At 37.6% G+C, this 25,807-nt stretch overlaps 1 protein-coding gene across 1 annotated transcript in view; it reads left to right on the top strand.

Moving 5' to 3' along the window:
• The window catches only part of lars1b (leucyl-tRNA synthetase 1b), a 71,433-nt gene that overhangs the window by 29,213 nt on the left and 16,413 nt on the right, over positions 1–25,807 (top strand). Inside the window, exons 15-26 of the mRNA XM_067423397.1 lie at positions 1,940–2,017; positions 6,131–6,216; positions 6,442–6,507; positions 6,634–6,716; positions 7,045–7,183; positions 11,918–12,130; positions 13,268–13,325; positions 13,688–13,751; positions 13,964–14,147; positions 19,131–19,221; positions 19,443–19,583; positions 21,539–21,679. Coding sequence (XP_067279498.1) covers positions 1,940–2,017; positions 6,131–6,216; positions 6,442–6,507; positions 6,634–6,716; positions 7,045–7,183; positions 11,918–12,130; positions 13,268–13,325; positions 13,688–13,751; positions 13,964–14,147; positions 19,131–19,221; positions 19,443–19,583; positions 21,539–21,679 — 1,344 coding nt within the window. The remainder of the gene's footprint in view (positions 1–1,939; positions 2,018–6,130; positions 6,217–6,441; positions 6,508–6,633; positions 6,717–7,044; positions 7,184–11,917; positions 12,131–13,267; positions 13,326–13,687; positions 13,752–13,963; positions 14,148–19,130; positions 19,222–19,442; positions 19,584–21,538; positions 21,680–25,807) is intronic.

Genomic DNA, 25,807 nt, shown 5'->3' with positions numbered 1-25,807 from the left:
TCGCGTGAACACTGCACTTTGCTTAATTAAATATCTTCGAATCGTTTAGTTTAAAAGTGGTCATTTCAAGCTTTCTATACGCATACTTCTCATGTCTGTGAGGCAAGTAGCTGCTGAGTTTCGGTTTATTTATGAGACGCGCGCTCCAGTTCATGAGCAATGAAAGCAATCACTCCCACGACTTCACCTCACGATTATACTCTGCTATTTGCTTTTTATTTATTAAATCCAGCCAATTGGCCTAAGAAACCTTTTTTAAAATTAAGATACAATTTAAACAAAACGAAATAAATGCTTACTACAAAACAAAACTTAATATTAAACTATAACCACCAAAATCATTTCTGACCCACTCGCATCTTTTCACTCATCATAATCAGATGAAATGTAAAAATAATATTTAAACATAAATATGAAGGAAAAAACACATTGTTTAATGGCAACAACAAAGTAAGCTACTGATAAATGTCTGAGCTGGATTTGAGCAAACATCAGTTTACCGGTGAGCGGATCATGAGCGCGCGCCTGCGGATTATTGAGCGGAGTCAAGTCAACTTTATTTATAGCCTATAGCGCTTTTACAATGATTGTTTCAAAGCAGCTTCAAAGTGTTAAACATGAAAATATTGCAACAAAATGTTATTCGGCTGTACAGTCGCTGTGGAGAAAACTGAAAACTAAATGCAGTTTTATCATGAGCCTCACCAGTCCGCTTCGCTGCGCTTTGCTCATTACAGGCTCGTTCTCGTCAAAACAGAGAACGGGCCGGGCCAGGCTCGGACACAACGTGCACGGGCTCGGGTAGGGTCGGGCTTGATTTTTTTGAGCCCAATCTAACCTCTAATGAGTGCTAGTTGCTCCGTGCGCGCCGCGGGCCAACCCGCAAGCCTTGCACTTCTGAAAGTCTGAGGAGCCACTCGTGTTGCTACCATAGATATACATAATAAATAATATACTTATATTAATTAGTTGCTACTACACTCCGGTGCCGCCATCTTTATTTTGAGTCTGACGGATCGACGCGCATATTTTGCGTCGACGTATTTTTTGTCCCAGCCCTATACGTGAGGGATAATCCACAGCTAGCTGTGTATGAAATTATTTTAATGAACGACGTGGAGGCAAATAACCACCCGACGTGAAGCGGAGTGTATTAAAATTGTTTAATGCACAGTTAGTCATAGATTATCCCACCTATGCAATGGTCTTTTGCCAGCATCAACAAGTTAAAGCGGTCATCTCTATATTTGACTGGAAGGGTTAAAATGGTGGTTATTTTCATCAGCTACGACTCGTCAGATCTAACGTTATGTTAACTTTAAATCAGACACAGAGATAAATGCTGTAAGGTTACATTTATTTGATTGAATTATAACATTTATTTGAATGAATTAACCTATTGAGAGAGAGATGCTTGTGTGAATTACCTGATTCTTTACAGCATCTCGTTAAATTACTTAAAAAACAGTGACGTTATCACCTCCTTGCTGAGTAAAATACTGTAGCGATTTAGTGGCTGCGAAGTAGCCCCTTCTCCAAATTCACACGCAAGCTATGCAACACATGCTCCTCCCATCACATGAGTGTTTACGCCCCTTACTGCTGATTGGTTACAGTTGTGTTTTGGTGCTCGTTCCGGTCCACTTTCAACAGTTTTTCTCAGAAGTCTCTCACTGCAACTTTAATATAGAACAGTGATTATACTGATTTGGAAAGACCGTTGACCTTTAAACTGTTTTATTGCACACCTTCCAGCCAATCAGAATTGAGTATTCAGACAGACCCTGGTATAAGCTTGTTTTAAATGCTAACGGGTGGTATCTAAAGGCTTGTTTTCTTTAGATATCTGCTAGACGACTTTTTTGTTCATGTTTGACAACTTCATGCCGTCTTGTATAGTTGCACTTCTGAACAACTTTACTGAACTTTGTTTGGCTAGATCATGTTAGTGGAGGGTTTCAAGGGACAGAAGGTCCAGGATGTGAAGAAGCCCATTCAGAAGATGATGGTGGAGAAGGTTAGTGGACTACATCATAAAGCCTGACATATGAAGAAATAATCAACATTGAAGAATGTTGAAGAATATGAAGAAAATTAACATTGAGCATTTTATCCTTTTTAGGGTGTTATTTTGTCACATCACTTATTGAAATGAACTGCACTAACAAAGCAATCGCGTCAGGGTTCGTTTTAATCCAAGACAAGTGTGAACACACCCTTAGACAAAATCTAAAAAAGTGTGAATGTGTTTTTTGTTGTGTATCATACTTGATAAAACGGTGACTTTTCTTGATGCATCAAGCTTTTATGCCTCATATAGTATGATATAGAAGAATATGAAGCTCATATCTGAAGAGGAGAGAAAATGCCTGTTTTTTTTGTTTTTGTTTTTCAAGGCCCAAACTGAGCAAAAATATACAATATGGTGTGGTTGCCGATAAGTAAGATCACATTCTGATAACTGATATTGTAAATCAAAGAGATCTTTATAACTTTATAGTATGCAAATTACATAAAATGCATATACACTCCTGAACAAAGACGAGGGGATTCATTGCAAGTTTTACACATTTCGCACTTGTGGATCATAACCGGGTTGTTAGTGCTGCTTCAAAATGCCAAAAGAAGAAACAGGAGCAAGAGACAAAAAATAGAGAGTAGGCAATTTATTCAAAACTGCATTTAAACTGAAACAGGCCGTTCATCAGCTGATCAAAAGTTTAAGACCATTGCCATGAAAGCCATATTTTTGTGCAGATTTGACCTTTTTATGGCTTTGTCCTTCAAGCAGTCATACTGTCAAGATCTCCTGATGGCAAAGGCATAAAGGCTTTCTCTCTTTGAACGTGGCAGGATTGTCAAGCAGCACAAGCAAGGCCTTTCACAATGCGCCATCGCTGCTGAGGTTGGACGCAGTAAGACAGTCATTTTACATTTCTTAAAAAATCCTGAGAGTTATGGGACAAAAAAGTCAAGTGGTAGACCCGAAAAGATTTCAACTGCACTGAACTGCAGGATTCGACGGGTTGTCCGTGAAGACACAGGTCGATCCTCAACCCATATTAAGGCCCTTACTGATGCTGACTGCAGCCCAATAACCATAAGACGTCATCTGCTAGAGAAGGGCTTCAAGAACAAAAAAACGTCTTCAAAGGCCACGTCTCCTCAAACGACACAAACTTGCCCATTTAGAATTTGAAAGAGAGCACTAAACATGGGACATTGAAAAGTGGAAGAAAGTTTTATTCTCTGACGAGAAGAAATTTAACCTGGACGGTCCTGATGGCTTCCAGCATTATTGGCATGACAAGAAGATCCCACCTGAGATGTTTTCTACGCGGCACAGTGGAGGAGGCTCCATCATGATCTGGGGTGCTTTTTCCTTCAATGGGAAAATGGAGCTTCAGGTTGTGCAGGGGCGTCAAACGGCGACTGGCTATGGGGATCTGTTGCAGCGGGCATCCCTCTTGACCGAGGGCTTCTGTCTGTGCGGTAATGACTGGGTCTTTCAACAAGACAACGTTGCAATTTATAAAGCCCGCCTAACGAAGGACTTCTTCCAGGAGAATAACGTTGCTCTTTTGGACCATCCTGCGTGTTCCCCTGATCTAAATCCCATTGAGAACATTTGGGGATGGATGGCAACGGAAGTTTACAAAAATGGACATCAGTTCCAGACCGTGGATGCCCTTCTTGAAGCCATCTTCACCACATAGAGCAACGTTCCCACGAGCCTCCTGGAAACAGTCGCATCAAGCATGCCGAAACGAGTTTTGGAAGTGATCAACAAGAACGGTGGGGCTACTCACTACTGAGTCCTTTTTTGACACTTTTAGTACTGTTGTGTGTTTATTTATGGGCTGTGGTCTTAAACTTTTGATCAGCTGATGAACGGCCTGTTTGAGTTTAAATGCAGTTTTCAATAAATTGCCTACTCTCTATTTTTTGTCTCTTGCTCCCGTTTCTTCTTTTGTCATTTTAAATCAGCACTTAAAACCCGGTTATGATCCACAAGTGCAAAATGTGTAAAACTTGCAATGAATCCCCTGGTCTTAAGATTTTGTTCAGGAGTGTAGAGTATATCAGCTGTCACTCTATATCTCCCAATAATATATTTTTAATATATTTTAGCCATTAATTATTAAAGATTTTAATTAAATTCATTAAAATGCATTCAGCATTAAAGACTATTGCTGGGAAAATGATTAATTGCGATTTAATCTCATCAAAAATAAGTTTGTGTTTACATAATATGTGTGTATTGTGTATAGACGTGCCGATTTTCGATAATGCAATTTATCACGATAATGAATATGCACAATATTGTTATCGTGGGCACTTTAAGATATCGTAAATAATAATTTATTAACAATTAATAATTTTTTATAATGCACTCAAGAATACTTTGCCCATCAACCGTATAAATGCTCAACACCGCTGTATTCTGCGTCAAAGGGAAGCGTTCAGGTGTAAATGAGAAGCACATGAACGAGTGAAGGAGACGCGCTAATGAAGTGCCGCTCAGTGACAGCAGAGGGCGCTGATGAACTGCAGAATGCATCTGTTACCCCGGAAACCCCGCAAACAAAAAGAAACCCATCCGTTTTTTGTAATCTCAATGTTGTTCATCACAGCACCAAATACTTAATACTTAAAGACTTAATAGGCTATTTATTTTCAAACTTAAACATTATTTTTTAATCTGGACTACAACATGCCCTAATGATTAGAACTGTTCTGATTATTTGTTATTGTTCAGTAAAACTTTGAGGCATACGACTTCATTAGTTAACATGTTAATTCATTATTACCAAACTGACAATGAAAAATACTTATAAAGAATTAATCATTCTAAGTAATGTTAATTTCTTAGTTACTGTTTAATAACATTAAAATCAAAATAACTTTTTTAATGAACCTAAGATAAAACTAACAATGATCAGTATTTCTTAACTAACATTACCAAAAACTTTATACTTTCTGTACCAAATGTAGCTATTGCTCAATATTAGTTAAAGCATTAAATAATGAGACATTATTGTAATTTGTACGCCTACCTGTTGTTCTTTATAGCCTAATTCTTTTGCAATTTAATCTGTTTGAAAATTGTACTTCTACAGCTCTGAAAAAAATCAAGAGACCTCTTAACATTGATTTCTTATTGATTTCTTTTTTTTTTTTTTTTCCAGAGCTGTATATATTTTTGGTGCATTATTTAAACGTTCAGTTATTTTTGTTATTACAAAAATAGTTCTTAAAGCTGTTATGCTATGGCAACACTTTTTTTTGCAACTTATTTCAATATCGTCATAATATCGAATATCGTGATAAAACTTCATCAATTAATCGCAACATGAAAAATTGATATCGGCACATGCCTAATTGTGTATAATTAATTATGCATATATAAATACACACACATGCATGTATATATCTAATAAATATTTGCAAGTATATACTGTGTATATATTTATATAATTGCATGCATTTGTGCATTTAAATAAACATATTAAATTATACACAGTACACACACATTTATAATGTTAACAAAGTTTTATTTCGGATGCGATTAATCGTGATTAATCGATTGCCCAGCACACTTAAAAATATAACTGCTTTTAATTTAAGTGAGCTTAAAACAATATTAAGAAAAAAACATGGTACAATTATTGTAGATTTCATTGTGTAGGGCAAAACGTTTAATGCAATGCAATGCAATACAAATGATTGAGAGATGAACAAATAAACGTTCATAAAAAACCTGATGGGTGTTTGATACTCACATTTTAACATAAATTCTCTTAAAGATGATGTATAGATAATCAAATAAACCCAAGTTGCTTCAGTTCAGTAAGTGTTTATCTTGATATATTACCAACAATATACAGTTATTGTTTCCTTTATAAAACATAAGTTAAGATTCACAACAAAAAGACATTAGGAATGAAACTAAAACATCAACTTGCTGAAAAAGTATAATCAATTTTCAATTTTGTCCATGTTGATAATTTAGAGGACTTTGAACTTTGCGTATCAAATATGATGCAGTAGGTAGGCTTCATTGAATGTTATATCGGGAATCGTATTTAAACGAACTTCGTCTAACCCAATTTTGTTCTCATTTATTTAGGGTGAAGCGCTGATTTACATGGAGCCAGAGAAGCAGGTGTTATCTCGGTCTGCAGACGAGTGTGTTGTGGCGCTGTGCGATCAATGGTTAGTGCAGAAAACACTCATACAGATACTACGAAATGATGTTCACATCTCAGAACCACTGATAACGTCCACTTCTGTCTTGTATTCGCTTCCTGTTCAATAAAAGAATGCCTTGTCCTTGTAATCTTGTGTGAAATTAGTCCTTTTTTATCGCTTTGCCTTGCCTTTGCGGAGTCCCTGATCGATTTGACTCGTCAGACAGTGACTGGGGTCTTTATCTGGCAGGTATCTGGATTATGGCAATGCGGAATGGAAAAAGCAAGCCACGGGCGCCCTGGAGACTCTGGAGACGTAAGTCTCGCGCTTTGGGCCATTGGGGAGATTGCAGTGGAAAATTGTCAAGTTGCTATGGCTTGCCATTCTTGTGGAGAAGCTGTGCTAATGTGTGAATATTGATGTTATCGCTTTGCTCTCCAGGTTTTGTGATGAAACCAGGAAGAACTTTGAAGCAACGTTGGCTTGGCTTCAGGAGCATGCCTGTTCCAGAACGTACGGGCTTGGTACGTTGTAGCTCTGTTGCAAGCTTTTCCCGTATCCTGTCTGATTTTTCTTTTGGAATGAATAGTTGTAATAGTTAGGCAAAGTGCACACAGTTTTCTTTGCACACTTCCTTTTGAAATCACCTCAGATGGCCGCCTTTGTGTGATGCTTATCTTAATAAAAGTCTTTTTGTAAGGACAAGGCCCATCCATATTTCTTTTGTAATACTCTTATTTGTCGCTCCTCCCTTGCCCCCGAACCACTCAGCGATAGCATCAGCAATTTTCTTGCTGTTCCTCAGAGAGAACCTTTGATTTTGGAGTTCTTTTATGTGTTTGGTTCCCATAGGAACTCGGTTGCCATGGGACGAACAATGGCTCATTGAGTCCCTGTCGGACTCCACCATCTATATGGCCTACTACACCGTGGCGCATCTCCTCCAGGGAGGGGTCCTCAACGGACAAGGACCCTCCCCGCTGGGAATCAGGTATTATTTGCTCTTCCAGAAAAGGCTTGAAAGTTTAAAAGACCATTCCATCCAACAGATTTACATAATGCAAGGTTTTGTAGGCTAAACATCACTAAAGCATGGGAGAATGAGGAAAGGGAGATGATGGGGAAAAGATGAAAATGTGAAATATTTTAGACTGATCGTTTGGAGTCTAGTTTTATATGTAAATCATATCCATATTCCAGGTTTATCCAGCTTATGCCATGAGATTTTAGCACTGGCATAAGCTAGCACCCCTTAGTATAATTAAAGATTAAAACGGAGTGCTGCAGGAGTGATGTATTTTTGTTGTCCAAACCTCTGAGTCTGCATTTTAGCAAATTCTGGATTGTCCTGAAGTCAGCGGGTTTTTTAAACCAGTTTTTTGATATTAAATGTCTTAAAAGTGCCCTAGAATGAGTTAAAAACAATATGTTAAATTGTTCTTTGATATCTAGATAGAGGGTATGTGGCTTATTTAAGGGCAAAAATTGTCCAGATACAGTTTTACAGGTCTGTTTACAACCGTATAAATTGTCCCTAGGATGATAGTCTCTCTAAGAAACTTTCACATTAATCAGCAATTGTTTAACAATTGTTAAACAATCAATAAGTGAATAAATCACTACTTACTGCTTGCAGGAATATAGTTGCCTATGGAAGTAAAACTGTGCCTCTGGATTTTGAATTCTAATTTTTAGCACTGAATTTTTTTACATCGAATTTTTAACACTGAATTTTATTTTGCATCTAAATCAGACTTTGAATTTTAAAAGCCATCGAATTTCTAGCTCTGTTTTTTTGCCTATGACATTTTTTCAATGTTTTAAAAAAATTCAGTGTAAAAAGAAATTCAACGTCTCAAAAAATTCAGTGTAAAAAAATTCAACGTCTCAAAAGATTCAGTGTAAAAAAAAATGAATGTCTCAAAAGATTCAGTGTAAAAATATTCAGTCAACATCTGGGTAACCAAGGAGAAGCAATCGATCCCTGTATCAAATCATCCAACATCCAGCCAATCATTTACGCTCCATTGGTCATGAGTAAACTCACCGAAGCGCCATCGTGTGTGTTCTGAGCCATGCTGCTGAGCTCTGGAGCTCACCTGAAGTGAACTTCCCCGCCTTCCTGTTTCAGCGTCACGTGACCAATGGAGCGTAAATGATTGGCTGGATGTTGGATGATTTGATACAGGGATCGATTGCTTCTCCTTGGTTACCCGGATGTTGACTCTGAATATTTTTACACTGAAATTTTTGAGACGTTGAATTATTTTACACTGAATCTTTTGAGACATTAATTTTTTTTTACACTGAATCTTTTGAGACGTTGAATTTTTTTACACTGAATCTTTTGAGACGTTGAATTTGTTTACACTGAATTTTTTGAGACGTTGAATTTTTACTGAATTTTTTTAAAACATTGAAAAAATGTCATAGGCAAAAAAAAACAGTGCTAGAAATTCGATGGCTTTTAAAATTCAAAGTCTGATTTAGATGCAAAAAAATGTGTTAAAAATTTGATGTAAAAAAAATCAGTGCTAAAAATTAGAATTCAAAATCCAGTGGCACAGTTTTACTTCCATAGTTGCCCCTTTCTTCAGTTTAAGACGTTGAGTTAAGCTTGCTTGAAATGGGCCGAACAAACGAACGATCTTGAGTTAAAATGTTGTGGTATCCGATTATAAACATCAACCATGACTGTTGACATTTTTTATCTGTGGGAAGGGTAGAAAAGTCCTCATCTCCTGCACAGTCTGAAACATGACGTGTGTGTCCATGAGAGCTGCCGTTTTCGCTGTCCTCGAGTGTCGCTTGTTTACCTGCAGTCCTGATGATTCGGCTCCGTCAGTTCCGCCTGACAAGGAACATGTGGACATATGCAAATGTTGGGGCGAACATATAAATGATCCCCAGCGTTTTCGTCACCGGTGCCGTTATGTTGAGAATCACTTATTTTTCCGTGGTGTTTTTCCACGCACGAGATTTACATATGAAGGAGGAGGCAATGCTGTTTGAGACTCACAGTATGTGATTTCCATGTACTGAACTCTTATTATTTCACTATGGTAAGGTTAATTTAATTTTTCTTTTTCGGGCACCTTTAAATAAGGTCTGAGGTGAACACAAGCTCAAGATACTACTATATAAAATACATCAGTAATACCCCCTTGTGTTTTTTTTAAGTACTTTCTTTACTTGGACGTGGCTAAATAGGAATACAGAGGAGCTGAACATGAAATCTCATCTACTCACTAGTCAACTTTCACTCTTGCAGTTATTCTAACTCAAACGTTCACGGAAAATGTAAATAAATTTCTAAATAAAGAATTAAAGGGATAGTTCACTCAAAAGAAAATTAGATGTTTATCTGCTTACCTCCAGGGCATCAAAGATGTAGGTGTGTTTGTTTCATCAGTAGAACACAAATGAAGATTTTTAACTCCAACCGTTGCTCGTATAATGCATGTCAAAGTCAATGTTTTTTTTGGTTTTTTTTTTTTCTCTCGCTGTGTCGCTATGAGAGTAAAAAACACACAGACATACAAATCCATATTAAACCCTGCAGCTCCTGGTGACACATTGATGTCTTAAGACACGAAACACCGATCAGTATTTGTTTATTTTTTACCTCATATCAGACTAGGTCTCATCTAGTATTCCCCAGCGCCATTACTTCCGTCGAAGAAGTTAAAAACCCGGCGCGATCATATAATTATTTACATAGATGCCTCATTAGTGCCTGCTTGGATCCGTCGAATGAGCCATCTACGGAAATGTTTGTATGATCGCGCCGGGTTTTTGACCTTTTTCGACGGAAGTCTTGGATTCCCTGGGGGCAAGCAGAAAAACATAATATTTTTATTTTTGGGTGAACAATCCCTTTAATGGTGGTGATGTTGAAGTCATGCGACCGTGCTGTAGTTCATCTATAGCAGAGGCTAAAACTAACTTTTTGCCACATCTGCCATCGTGTATTACACTAAATATTAGAGATATCAGTAAAAATTCACAATTCTCTTTTCTAATTTCGGTATTTCAGCTAAAACTACTAATATAAACCTAAGAATTTTAAGGCAAAAAAAAAGTCACTTTAAAAACTTATATTAAAAGCATCATTCAATGCACATTTTTCATAAGTTGGCATGATTCTTCAGGGTCTTTATGTAAAGTCTGAAACATACTTTGGTTAAAATTCCTCAATGTTTGTGTAAAAAAATCACCCTTACCTCCTCAAATCAGCTCTGTACACAGCCACCGGTTTCAGTGCATGTCTCTTTAAATGATAATGAGCTACTTCTCTGTTCTGTGGGATGTGAAGTTCTGCCTTGGCAAACAGTGTACAGCTGACTGTGGGTGGAAATATGCTAATATGCAGTTGGTCAGCGTTCGGGGGCCGAGCATGAGCAATATGATATCATATTGCTCAGAAAATTAAAACGGCTTGATTGAGAATGTTTTTGAGGATTAATAAAGAGGAGTTTTTAAGATTGTAGGGTGGTTGTGTCCCCACACTGCAGAGACACATTTATATGCAAACCATATAAAAGTTAATTTTGCATCCGATGACCCCTTTAAAAATGTACTGGCTAATCCAAGCTTTATAATGGCAGTAACAGGCAGCCCAAAATTTGAAGCCCTAAATTTTAGATCCATCAATTACAAAAGTAATCCTCATGGCTCCGGGGGGTTAATAAAGGCCTTCTGAAGCGAGTCAACCACCTTTCATATTCAACTTACGGAAAAAGTGTAACTGGCGCAATGTAGCTAGATGTTGAAGCTAGATATTTAACTTTAAAATGTGTTAAATATGGATATTTGTCTTACACAAACTAATCAATTCACTTCAGAAGGCCTTTATTAACCCCCTGGAGCTGTGTGGAGCACTTTTATAGTGGATGGATGCACTTTTATGGCTTCGTATTTTGGGCTGCCATTCACTTCCATTATAAAGCTTGGATTAGCCAGGACATTTTTTTTTATTTAATTTAACTCTGATTGTATTAATCTGAAAGAAGAATGTCATGCACACCTAAGATCACTTGAGGCTGAGAAAATCATGGGGTCATTTTCATTTTTGAGTGAACTATCCCTTTAGGTAGGGTTTCCCTTTACCTAAGTAGACCTGGAAATATTTATCAAACCTGAGGCTGATACCAGTTATCTGAAAAGATTTGTACAAATAAAACAAACACTTTATTTAAAAAATGTTAATCAATTTGACAGCACTAATAAAAATATTACCTGCCAACTAGTGTTAATTTCAGGCCCTGGTTTATAGCCATTACTTTAAAAAAATACTTCTGCCAATTGTATTTTCCGTTCACAGTTTATAAAAGTTGAGTTCATTTTTTAAAGATTAAAACATACAGGAAGCACAAACTTTAGTTGTTCACAAAGCTTATTTTCTGCAATACTCCAAAAGCCAATGGAAAATTCCTGTTGGGTTTTTGTTGAGGGAATGAGGGTGATACCAAACTGCAGTGCTCTATATAATAAAGTAAGGAATAAAGCTGTAGTATAATGGAAAACAATTTGTTCAATTGAGCCAAATTAGAAATTTTGTAATAATTTAAAAGGTAAACTTTACTTATAGTTTTAATATATAATTTAGTTTGCATAAAACGCTCACTTTGAATCAAATTCAGAAATATCTGAACACGTTCATTGTTACTTGAGTAAAAATAGTAATTCAAAAAATGATACAGAAGAGCTCATTTCCTTCCCCCAGACCCGAGCAGATGACGAGAGAGGTGTGGGATTACATCTTCTTCAAAACAACACCTTTCCCAAAGACGGACATCCCGAAGGAGCAGCTGCTGAAGCTCAGGAGGGAGTTTGAGTTCTGGTACCCTGTGGACGTGAGAGTATCGGGGAAGGACCTGGTGCCAAACCACCTCTCCTACTACCTCTACAATCACGTAGCCATGTGGCCCAATGACAGGTACAATGGAGTATAAACCTTAAAACCGTATAAATCTGTTGTAGAGAAAAAGAAATGTAAAGTATATCTTTCATGTTTATCTCAACTTACCTTACATTTTGCAGTGCTCATTTTTTATTTTTTCACATTAAACAGATTATAAATGAATAGATAAAGATAGATAGATGATGGATGGACTAATGGATGGATGGGCAGATAGATAGATGGTTGGATAGAAGGATGGATAGATGATGGATGGACATAGACGGACGGATGGATGGATGGATGGATGGATGGATGGACAGATAGATAGATGGTTGGATAGAAGGATGGATAGATGATGGATGGACATAGACGGACGGACAGACGGATAGATAGATGGATGGATGGATGGATGGATGGATGGACAGATAGATAGATGGACGGATAGATAGATGGACAGACAGATAGATAGATGGATGGACATAGACGGATAGATGGATGGATGGATGGACGGACAGACAGACGGATAGATAGATGGATAGATGGACAGATAGATAGATGGACGGAGTGATGGATGGATGGATGGACAGATGGAGTGATGGCTGGACAGATGGAGTGATGGATGGATGGACTGATGGACGGATAGATGGATGGATGGATGGATGGACTGAGTGATGGATGGATGGACTGATGGAGTGATGGATGGATGGATGGATGGACGGACGGACGGACGGACTGACGGACGGATGGATGGATGGACAGATGGAGAGATGAGTGATGGATGGATGGATGGATGGATGGTTGGATAGACGGATGGTTGGATGGATGGGTGGACGGACAGACAGACCAACGGAAGAAGGGCTAGATCGACTGGACAATTAGATGATGATGATGGAATGATAGACAGATGGATGAATGGATGGACAGACAGATAGATTGGATAATGGATAGATGATGGATGGACAGATGGTTAGACAGACAGATGGATGGATGGATGAATAGATGGATGGATGGATGGATGGATGGATGGATGGGTGGAATGATAGACGGATAAATAGATAGATTAGCTGCAAAATTTCAACTGTTTATTTAAGTTTGTAATCTAACAGGGTTTTGCATTGCTACACATTTTCAAGCTTTTGCACTTGCAAAATTGTTTATTAATTTTTTTAATAGTGAAAAATGGCCTCAAGCTGTACGTGCCAACGGTCATCTTTTGCTAAACTCTGAAAAGGTGAGCTGATTTTCCTCTGTTTTCTTGTGCTTCAGGACGTGCGCTGACTGCTCTTACTGTAGCTTTCATAGAATGGCTTTAGCTTCAGTGATCAGCTTTATATACACTTATACAGTATTCTAATATTTAATAATATTTTAAATTGAAATAAAAATGAAAAATATCAAATAAAAGCCAATGTTAGTCCGTTTAGTTAGTGCTTTTGTAATTAGTATTATTTTTTGGTTGCTGTAATATTGCTCCTCTTGCTCTTATTTTTTAATCCACACTGCTTGAGTTTTGAACTCTGTTCTCTGTTTCTGAACGTGTGTGTTGTGGTTGGTTCTCTTCAGTGATCTAATTAGCTGTGTTTATATCACCAGATGTCCAAATCCACTGGCAACTTTCTCACTCTGAGTCAAGCCATTGCCAAATTTTCAGCAGATGGTGAGTCCTTCATAAATACCGGCTCATTGGAAGGCCAAACGCTTAACATGCGGCCAGACTCTTACCTTCCCTTATTTAGAGCCAGAATCAGGAATAGATTTAATCCTCATGCATGTAAGGGTTTGTGTAGCTCAGCGTATGTCATTAATGAGCTCTTTTAAGTGACCTGTAATGGGCCTCATTCAGTCCATCCCAATCTGTCTGTGTCTTAGGTATGCGTTTGGCTCTGGCTGACGCTGGGGACACGGTGGAGGACGCTAACTTCGTTGAGGCCATGGCAGATGCGGGGATTCTGCGGCTCTTTACATGGGTGGAATGGGTGAAAGAGATGATCGCCAATCAGAACAGCCTGAGGACCGGACCAGCGGACACGTTCAATGACAGAGTGTTTATTAGGTAACACCGGTTTTAGAAAAATTCACAGGCAGGAGGTCTATTCACACTATGGCACTTCATGAGTGCTTTACTGTTTCATTTGAGGGAAAACTATTATCATATCATATAAACGCACAGAAACTCCAGTCTTCACGGCAACCCGTCAAAATAAAAGTTTGGTTTAATTTGAAGACATTTTGACAGAAATATATTACTGTTGTACAGTAGAATTTAGCTACGTCTTAATGTAGTAGTAATACTAACACTAATAATAATAATAATACAAAACGGACAAGTTGAACAACCGAACTTTGGCAGATATTCTTTAACCAATCAGGAGCTTGCTCTAGTAGTGACAACGAGGACAGAATCAAATGTGGATTACCGGAGCGGCACGATACATCTTCATACTTTACAGAAACAGTAATAAAAAGGATCTTGTTTGGAAGAAAGTGAGTGAGGAAATATGAATGAACGAATAAATGAGGGCTGTCAAACGATTAAAATATTTAATCGCGATTAATCGCATGACTGTCATGAGTTAAGTCTCGTTTAATTGCACATTTTTATGTTGTAAATGTATCTTAAGTTAAGTTTGAATAAAGTTTTTAATAATCAACATGGGTATATGGACAAATATGCATGCTTTATGCAAATGTATTTATTATTAGTGAAACCATACTTATTTAATAATGATCAATAATACAGCATGAAGACTAGACATGTATCAAAGGTCACAGATGTTAATCAAAGAACTTGTTCATGTCTCTTAAGCCTAAGCTTAAAAATTCAGAATAAGCAGTGATTTCTCTCATTTTATGAATATAAATAAAGGGAGTTTTACTGGCAGTTTAGTTCAGAACAGGGCACAGCTCGTATGAAAAATTGGTAATGTGAAAGCTGTCGTGAGGACCTGGGAGCGCGACAGTACCACACCATACCTGAAGGAGGTCCATATTCCACCAGCAGGAATATAGTGCGGCCCCTTTAAGAGATGCGCGTTCACTATTGAACTGCAGTTATTTTGTGTGTGTGCGCCGAACTCTGCCACGAATCACGTGAACAGTGTGAAGAACACAGACTCGGGAGTGCTCTTGTTCAGAAAAGTAACCCTGCGTATTAGTTTTAGCTGATTGTAATGTATTTAGTTCAATAAAACACGTGCTGTAAGCTTGCAGTGCATCGCGCTCGGACTGCAGAGAATGTGCTCAGTGAAAAAACACACTTTTCTTTTGACCTGGAGTCTAATAAAAGTAAAGCAGAAAATATGGTATCTTATTTAGGCTATAACTGCACTTGTTTCAGAGTAATGTTATTGTTAACCCCTTTCCCTCTATTAATGTTTGCTGCTGCATCCTTTACGTCTATGGCTGATCTCAATTACTCCAACTACGGATCATGGATTAAACAGAAAATGCGTGCTGAGTTAATCACGCATTAATAAAATTAGCGCTGTTAAAATGAATTTGCGTTAATTTTGACCGCCCTAATATATATATTTATATATAGCTTATATATTTTATATATAATATATATATATAGCTCATTCGCTATATTTTAAATCCATTTCAGCGATTTCGCAACGAGACTGGAGCGCCTGGCAGAAGCCCCTTCATGACCTAAATGTGTGTCGATTGTGAAGTGAATGTCATGAGAATGAAGAGAGTAAACTGAAAATGTTCAAACTACGAGCAGATAGCAAGATTTATTCACGCAAGTTGCGTTTGGTGTAAACGCACAGTAAGTTTCATGATTTTTTAATTATTTAGACATGCTTTTTGATTACTAATTTATTTTTTATCATTAAAAAAAATTAATGGAAAAAAACAGAATTTGGTTAGAAATAAAACTAATGCCCTTTTTGGCATAATAATAATAATAACAATAATAATAATAATAATAATAATAATAATGTACTGTTGAAGTAATGGATAAATACATATAAAAAATGGTGAGAGTTAAACTATACTGTTCAAAAGTTTTGGGTGTTTTCTGAAATATATTAATATTTGTATTCAGCAAGGACATGTTAAATGAATCAATAGTGACAATAAAGTAATCTATAATTTTGTAGATTTCTATTTCAAGTATGTGCTTTTCTTTAGAACTTTCCTTTAAGAAAATGTAAGGGTGGATCGCCTACAGTGGTTCTGACTGCAGGGTTGCCGAACGACTAAAGAAATGTTATCAGTGTGATGGTAGAAAACTGTACATTTCTTGTCTATAACCACCCACTGCAACTTATACCAACAACGGAAATAAGCACAGTTACAATAGCAAAATATGTGGGAGAGCGTTGCTTTAATGTGACTATATTGTATTGCAATAGGGAGCTCTTCAAAGTCAATACCAAATCAAAACTAGTTAGCAAATCATTTATAATTGAAAGAATTTAATGACAAAATCCGGTTATGGTTACACTTAAAATAGTTACAAAATAGATGAATGAGATGATAAAACTTATACCATTAATCGTACCCAGCATGTGTAGAATGTTACCTGAGAGATAGAGAGATAGAAAGATAGAAAGAGAGAGAAAAAGAGAGAGCAAAGAGAAGAGCCAAAGAAGGCCCTAGAAGAGACAGCCAGAGCAAAAGACAGCGTCAGAGGAAAAAGACCCCCAGAGAAAAAGACCCCCGAGCAAAAGTTGCAATCTTCTTTTATCCAATCCTTGACCATGTGACTGAAACCTTGAGACATTCAAACTGACCAGTCAGACCAAACTTCCCCCACTGTACTACAGGTGTGCACCATTTGGCCTACAGGCCCTCAACATCTCTTTGTCTTTAGGAATCCCAAACAGCCCCACTGATAAGAGAGAGGGGGGTGGAACACAGTAAAACAAATGTCTTTGTTCAAAGAAAAATATCAAATATCTTTGATTATTTTGGATTCTTTCAAAAAGAATCCTGAAGAAATGTATCATGATTGCCACAAAAATATCGACGATCATATAATAATAAAGCAGTGTTGGGCAAGCTACTTGGAATATGTAGTGAGCTAAGCTACCAGTTACTCTACATTAAATTAAGCTTCACTACACTGAAGCTAACCCAATGGGAAATGTAGCAAGCTAAGCTACAGCAACTTGAAAAAAGTAGTTTACTATATCTAAGCTACTTTTTATTTATTTAATTTTATATTGAATCCACTTCATTCCAATCAATGCTATTTCAGTGATCAATAAAAGTCAAGCATATAGACACATTTTTTTTTGTTATACAAAAACATGTGATCCATAATATTATAAAAAACCAGGGGCCTATTGCACAAAACTAGGATATGGGATTAAGCTGGGATATCTTGGTGATCTTGTCATTTTTATGCAAAATTTAGTACACAGCTGTCATGTAAACATACCCTGAAGGCAAACTCATACCAAGAATGATAACGATAATGAAAGATAACTGCATATTAGTGGAAAAATTGAGCCAGGATCGATCACCAAAATATCCCGGCTTCATCCCTGATCCTAGTATTGTGCAATAGGCCCCTGGTGTCGAGAGTGTGTGTGTGTGTGTTCATCTGTATGTGTATGATATGCATACACAACTGTGTGTTTGCATTTATGCTCAATTTAGACTTTTAAAGTTTTAAAGATAAAGTTAATTTACAACTCAACTTGTACAAAAAAAGTCCAGTCCAGAAAGTACAGTAGCAAAATAATTAAGCCCTGCTCCAAACAGTACCAACATGGCAAAAAAAACAAAACAGTGTGTGTGTGTGTGTGTGTGTGTGTCCGTCCGTGTGTGTCCGTCCGTGTGTGTCCGTGTGTGTCTGTGTGTGTGTGTCCGTGTGTGTGTGTGTGTCCGTGTGTGTGTGTGTGTCCGTGTGTGTGTGTGTGTCCGTGTGTGTGTGTGTGTCCGTGTGTGTGTGTGTGTGTCCGTGTGTGTGTGTGTGTCCGTGTGTGTGTGTGTGTCCGTGTGTGTGTGTGTCCGTGTGTGTGTGTGTCCGTGTGTGTCCCAAACACACGAGAAACAAGTTTCATTCATATCAAGAGGTGGCCAGGCTGGACCCTGATACTTTTAAGAGCTGTTTATTCAAGAGACACAATAGATTTTAAAACTTTGCCGTTTCTCTTTTGTCACCGCGCGGACGTTGCGCGTGCAACAGCGAATTGAGCGCTAGGAAGAAAAAAAAACGTCAACCGGATGTGACTCTGCACGCGCCTATCCCGTCTTTACGCGCTCACTGCCAAATGAGTACTTTGAAAGGCTCGCGCGCGCATCTGTGCGCGTCTGCGCGAGGCAGAAAGGAAAGTAGAAAGTGAAGTATATCCGCGTTCTTATCAGTTGTGTTTCCAATTTGAGCTTGATCCTCAGAAATGCTTGGGGAAATGTAACGTTAGCTTGTGTGGACGCTACCGCACTACTTGACCAACAGAAGAGCTTCGCTACTGAAAAGCTATTTCATTGAGAAAACAGCGACGCTACCACCACGCTACTGAAAAATGTAGTTAAGCTAGTAGCGTCACTACTTGTAGCGACGCTACTGCCCAACACTGTAATAAAGTACATGATTGTTAAATCAGATTTATTTTTAAAGCAGTAAATCAGCATATTATGTTTTCTGAAGGATGATATCATGTGACACATGAAAATTCAGCTTTGATCACAGAAATAAATTACATTTGACTATATGTTCAATTCTTTTAAATTGTAGTAATATTTTACAGTATTAAGGCTTCAACATACTCCGCAAGAACAGAGAAAAAAGTTCTCGCTCCCCGGACTGCGAGAACAAAATGGCATTTCTTTGCTCTTGCAGAGTATGTTCCAAGCTTTAGGGTTTGTACTGTATTATTGATTCAATAAATTCAGCCTTAATGAGTATGGGAAACGTCTTTCAAAAACATTTTGAAGTCTTACAGACCCTAAACTTCTCTCATTTAATTATTTCATCTTTTCTTTTCATTCATTTCTGCTTTTAGAATAGCATAGAGCCATTTTCATCTGGATAAAATGGCCTTGTTTAAATTGAATCACGATCTGTGTCTGTCTGCAGTGAAATGAATTCCGGCATCATTAAAACAGAGCAGCACTATGAGAGAATGATGTACAAGGAGGCGCTGAAGAGCGGCTTTTTTGAGTTCCAGGTAACGGGTGCAAAATGACGTTCTTCACATCAACATCTAAATACATCTTGTGAATGTGGGGTGGAGTCATTTAGAGCATTTACGTCTGCAGTAGCAATATTCATTAAAAAGGACAATATACATTGAAGGTTTCCTGACAAATCTCATGGAATGACACTGTGTAAATTTAGTGATATATATATATATATATGTATAATAAACAAGTTCTTGATTGTTTGAAGGCCACCAAGGATAAGTACAGAGAGCTGGCCATCGAAGGCATGCACAGGGACCTTGTGTTCCTGTTCATTGAGAACCAAACGCTCCTGCTGGCTCCGATCTGCCCCCATCTGTGTGAACACACCTGGGCCCTGCTGGGGAAGGTGAGACCTCGTCTCTGAAGGATTAACACTTCATCAAAAATACAGTCAGGACAATAATAATGTCAAATCGTTTCTATGCCAAATAGGGATGTCAGTTACATAAATTCCCATGATCGATCGTCATTTAAATTAAAAATCGATTAATCGTTAGCCTAATACTGCAATATGCGTCTACAGCAGTGGCTTATAGCCGACAGCATGACAGGGTGTGCGAATGATGCTCAAAACAACATGTTCCTCACCAAATGAATGATAATGATAGCCCTCCACCTATCGACCAATCACGAAGTCCGAAGTGTTTCTGCATCCGGGTTGCCAGATCTGCTCTAGTTACCACAGCTACAAACGTTCCTGCTGATCCTGCAGCCTATCTGGCAACCTTGAGTCAAGGGGGGAGGGGGATACATCGCTCTAGTCATTTGAAAGTGATTGTAGTACCAGTTTTGGCCACAATCTTACATACACTTCCTTTAATGTTATGTAATGTGACAGTCCCAATCAAAGCTAATGTTAGTCGTTCTTTGCTGTTTGAGCTGCGTGAGCTGAAGCTGAAAAATGAACACGGGTACTCTGAAGCTCTTTGCTAGCACGTTATAGGCCTGTCAACGAATATTCTAATTCCAATATATATTCGAATAGTTTTAAAAAAAAAATAACTTTGAGGTTGAAAATTAATATTCGGGGGAAAAAAAGCAGAGGTGGACAGTAACTAAGTACATTTACTTGAGTACTGTACTTTAATACACTTTTTGAGTATCTGTACTCTACTGGAGTATTATTTTTTCTGGAAACTTATGACTTTTACTTCACTACATTTGAAAGACAAATATCGTACTTTTTACTCCACTACATTTCTATCAAGGTCGAAAGTCGTTTCTGTAGCAGCTCTGAAAGTCAGAGGATGATTTTTTCCATCTTTAAAAGGTTTTGTTGTTGTTGTTGTTTCAGACAGTCTGTCGGGAATTACTCTTATAGGGTCATATACATTTCCCCAACTTTTTTTGAACACTGATCTGTTCATAGCAAAATGGAAGAAGACGGTTCTTAGGCTCAAGTGTGTGCACGCACCCATAGCCATACTTTGAAAGTATGTTTCAGTTTAAAAAAAAAATCAAGATTAGTTTAGTTGGCATACACTTGGTGCATGTCTTATAAAATATAAAAAATATAAACATCTGGGAGAAAGCGTGCTAAAGTTGGGAGAATATCAGAAGTGTATCAGTGTATTGGATCCGTGCATTCGGCCTTAAAGTGACAGCAGCTTTGTAAAGAGCTTTGTAATTTATATACAAGTATTTAAATGAGTTTAAGTGAGTCATATGCTAATATGTCAGATGGAGCATCACTGAATGACTTAAACCATAACAGTGTGCATTTATACAACAATAATAAAATAATGCATTGACATAAAAAAGGAAATTTACTTTTATACTTAAGTACTTTTGAAAACTAATACTTCTGTACTTTTACTTGAGTAAAAATCAGTTTTTACAACTTTCACTTGTAACGGATTAATATTTAACCAGTAGTACTTTTACTTTTACTCAAGTAATAGAGTTGTGTACTTTGTCCACCTCTGAAAAAAAGTGGGAAAAAAAGCCTGTGGTAGTAAAGGCGTGGCTGTCTGCTTTGCGAGTGGGCGTGCTAGCGTGCCTCACCCACTGCGTGTGTACCATTGTATGGTGTAATGGTGTACTGTACCATTTATGTGTTAAAAAAAAAAAAAAAAGTAAAATCTTAATTTAGGCAAAAATTCCAACTTTGGTAAGCTTTTACCTTTGCTGCTTTTTTATTGTTGTTATTATTAATAATAATATTATATCATTACTTCCATTTGTCTATTTAAATTTAGATTTTTCATTTTTATTAAACTTTTTTAAAATGAAAGCGTGTGCAATTCCATTAGAGCAGGAACAAAGATACATCTTTAACTCTCACTTTTTCTGTCCTTATAGAGCAGTTCTGTAATGAAGGCTCACTGGCCCACAGCCGGCCCAGTGGACGAGATCTTGATTCGATCCTCACAGTATCTGATGGACACGGCTCATGACCTCCGCCTTCGCCTGAAAGCGTACACAAACCCAGTCAAGGGCAAGGTATGGACTTCACCGCAATTATATATATATATATATATATATATATATATACACATATATATTATATATATATATATATATATATATATATATATATATATATATATATATATATATATATATATATATATATATATATATATATATATATATATATGTGTATATATATATATATATATATGTATATATATATATATATATATATATATATATATATATATAGTCTTATTGTTGTCTTGTCATCTTAAGTTCTTTTAAGATCTCCTGGGCCATTCGGAGTGAAATGTTCATAACCACAGGGTAAAATTACCCTTACAATATTCATGCCAAATTGGCATGCAAAACAACAGCTTGTTGTCAAGTTGACAATGAAGGAACCAGAATGGAAATTAATCTTTGTTTTGGCAAATTTTTGCATATTGCAGTGAAACTTGGGTATCTTAAAAGTTGGGTAGGCAAAATTTGTATCCAAATTTGTTTAAACTTTCTTTATATATCAATACATAATTAAAATGTAAGTACTCTGAAATAGAACGTATAAAAATTGAGTGTGTGTAGACCTCTCACGACTGTTTTAAAGACAGCTCATTATTTCCATTCACTCCACCTTCTCCCGTCTGGGCTCTTTCCAAAGCCACGCCCCCAAGACACATGAACGACCGCTCGGCTGGAAGACGCATTATTGACCTGAGACGAGCGGAGTGCATGTAGTACATCATGTCAGAATCACATGCAATAAAAAATCTAACTTTATCAGTATGAATATAAACACATAAGATGTCTTTTAGTACTCACTATCAAGCTAGAATACCGATACTGGTAAAGTTTAAAATATATTTTTGTTTGATTCGGTAAAAAGCGTTATATTTATAAGGCAAAGCTAAAAACGGGTAGCATTGATACATGTTTTTCCAATAACATCAGTTATACTGTAGATGAATTTTGTGTATGATTCATTACATATACTGTGTTTGGCATGTAAGAGTTTCCATGATGAAAGCATTGTTGATTAGCAGTAGCTAAAGCTAACTTAGTTCTAAAAAAAAGTTCCTGGATGCGGTGTACTAGCTTTTACACACATTTCGTTATCTAAAGTTGAATTTTGCCAAATTCAACACGACAGCGATCAACTTGAGCTAAGCATATTGAGTATTTATCATCTCTACTAATGGCTAAGTGTATAACATTGTAATTTTATGCTAAGTAATGTTATGTTAGCTATATTTGGCAGCTACATGTGCTAGTGATACATGCTTCATGAAAACATAAACCAAAAAAATGTATAATCAAAATGAAAGATTACCTTTCCAGCAGAAATACAGCCAGCAATGAGTCATTTTTCCGTCCCTTGAGGTCCCTCAGTTCTCGCCATCTTTGGAAAGCCACGCCGATATTTACTCACCTTTCATTTCTTTGTTTATCCAAAGACTTTTTGTGCATTGTACTTTTCTTGTACTGTCTTCCTTTTTTGCATTGTTTTCCTTTGCTAACAGCAAAAGCTGGCACTGTGAATTTTGAATGCTTTTGCTCTTCTTAGGGGTGCACGCATGCGGGCAGATTGTCGCCCAAGCCAATCACTTGTTTCTACCCAGACTAAAATAATGAGCAGTGTTTATTGCAGATAAAAGTTTTTCAGAGTACTTACTTTTTAATTATGTATTGACATATAAAGAAAGTTTAAACAAATTGGGACAAAAGTGTTTTAGATAATTCTTACCTACCCTACCTTTAAGGACGTAACACGCCGAGGCGACATCAAAGGACTATCAGCAATAGTTAGAGTTTCTAGGCCAGAGTGAGAGGAAATAAATCCATACCAAGAGGTGGCAGTAGTCTGTATTCGTTACACAAAAAGGCAAACCAAAATTAGTGTAACTACGGATATACAAATACGGATATATATTTGTGCCATCTTGACTTTAACCACTTTTATTTTTATTTTCGTTTATTTGTTCGCTGAGCTGAACAGCCAATCAGTGATCTTTCTCTCACCAACAGCTCTGACCTCAAATCAGCATACTCAAATCAGCAGCCATTACAACTTCCTTGGCAGCAAGCGCGCGCTCCAGTGAGAACGGCTGTGACGTAAGCCGCGTTCTCGACATATCCAGCAGCCCGAGTTCACTCGTCTACCTTACTCTAGTATTCTCTGTCCGCCGCGGTAACAAGAGAAGAGGAAGAAGAAGAGTGAGGTAAAACTCAGTCTGTCTGCGGCGCTTCTTCAGCACGGCGCCGGTGGTATAGTGACGAGAGCTTCAGCTTGAGTTTGTTTACCTACTTTAGTATTCTCTGTCCGCGGCGGTTCTGGAGTTTTCAAAGCTGCCATGTTCGTTGTTTTAATGTCCTTCCACCTCTCGGGCATGCGTGAATTCAATGACGCGGCAAATAAAAATTCATGGGGAAAATGTAGGCCTATTATTAAATCGATCCTCTGAGTTACGGATCGATCTTTAGAAATTAATATGAAAATCGATTCAGAATTGGTGAATCGATTTTTTTTTCAACACAGCCCTAGTGCTGACAGACACTCAACGACGGCCCAAGATTGCCCGACCGTTGGCTTTGTGTAGTTGTCAAAATGGACTATATTTGCCTATTTGCATTCTTTTGATCACTCAAAAATCATATTTATACTGTTGTGACTCTTTTAATAATGCTAAAGGGGCCCCTATTATGCTATATTAAAGGCTCCTAATTTTATTTTGGAGGTCTCCAAACAGGTTTACATGCATCAAAGATGTGTGGTCTGTGTGGGTCCTAACACCCCAGTGTAGTGATGGGGACACTATACTGACAAAGAGCACCGTCTTTCAGATGAGATGTTAAACCGAGGTCCCGACTCTCCGTGGTCATTAAAAATCCCAGGATGTCTTTTGATAAAGAGTAGAGGTGTAACCCTGGCATCCTGGCCAAATTTGCCCATTGGCCCCTGTCCATCATGGCCTCCTAATAATCCCCATATCCTGATTGGCTTCATCCCTCTGTCTCCTCTCCACCAATCAGCTGGTGTGTGGTGAGCGTTCTGGCGCAATATGGCTGCCGTCGCATCATCCAGGTGGATGCTGCACATTGGTGGTGGTTGAGGAGATTCCCCCCTTCTATGTAAAAGGCTTTGAGTGCCTATAAAAGCACCATATAAAGGTAATGAATTAAAGATTAAAAAAAAAAAACCACTTTCATTTTATTATAATATACACTGCACATAACCACATTGTTCAATGATTCAATCTCTCTAAACCCCTCCTTTCCACGAGCCTACTCGGCCCTGACTGGCCAGACGTTGTGATTGGTCTACTGCGTACAATGCCTGTCGAATCTAAACACCCATTACCATAAACTTCAGCTTCGGAGGGCTCCTAAAGCTTGAGCAGGACATTTCTCATTGATACCCTCTCATTTTCAGGTTTTATGAGATATTGCAGCTGTAATTCTTCACCATCAGCATTAACAAGTGTATGTCCCTCAACAAACCGTTGTGTATATTTCTAATTTACTGCAGTGCACATGCGGGACCTGAATCAATAACAGCACATCAGTAGTCAACTGATGTAACAAACGTTTGTAAAACAAATCTTTCTCCATTCTTTGTCCTTACTCAAAGTAGTAAGAACGACAGACATTTTGCATTAATAGACATGGTTTTAGGGAATATCGGCTGAGGAGAAGTATTGCCAAAACCGTAATAATGTGAACAATCCAGTTAGCCGGAGACCTACACTATATAAAACACAAAACTGCACATTTTGAACACCCAGAAGAAAACATACATCAATAATTAATACCTACAGGTTGTGATTCTGAGGAGCAAGTTGGTCCACATAAAGTGCTGCCACAAAGATTTGAAAAGCAATTGTCAAAAGGTTATACTGATGTTGTATCGCTGTAGGGATTTTCACCACTTGCTCTTCACATCCTCATCCTTTGGAAGTGTTTACTAAGAAAATTTGCTTTTGCAGAGCAGAAAACAGCGTCTTCTCGACATGTAAACAACACAAACCAGCTACAGTGTTTGAGGGTCAAAGTTGATGTTCACGAGCAGCCAATAAAGACCTTTATCATTACTCAAAGTAGTAGGAACAACAGGGAATCTGCATCAGTGGACACAGGTTTAGGTAATAGTGGCCCACA

The sequence above is a fragment of the Pseudorasbora parva genome, chromosome 18 (assembly GCF_024679245.1).
Source record: "Pseudorasbora parva isolate DD20220531a chromosome 18, ASM2467924v1, whole genome shotgun sequence".
NCBI lineage: Eukaryota > Metazoa > Chordata > Actinopteri > Cypriniformes > Gobionidae > Pseudorasbora > Pseudorasbora parva.
The sequence above is the reverse complement of the archived record's forward strand: the minus strand, read 5'-3'. Positions and strand labels throughout refer to the sequence as shown.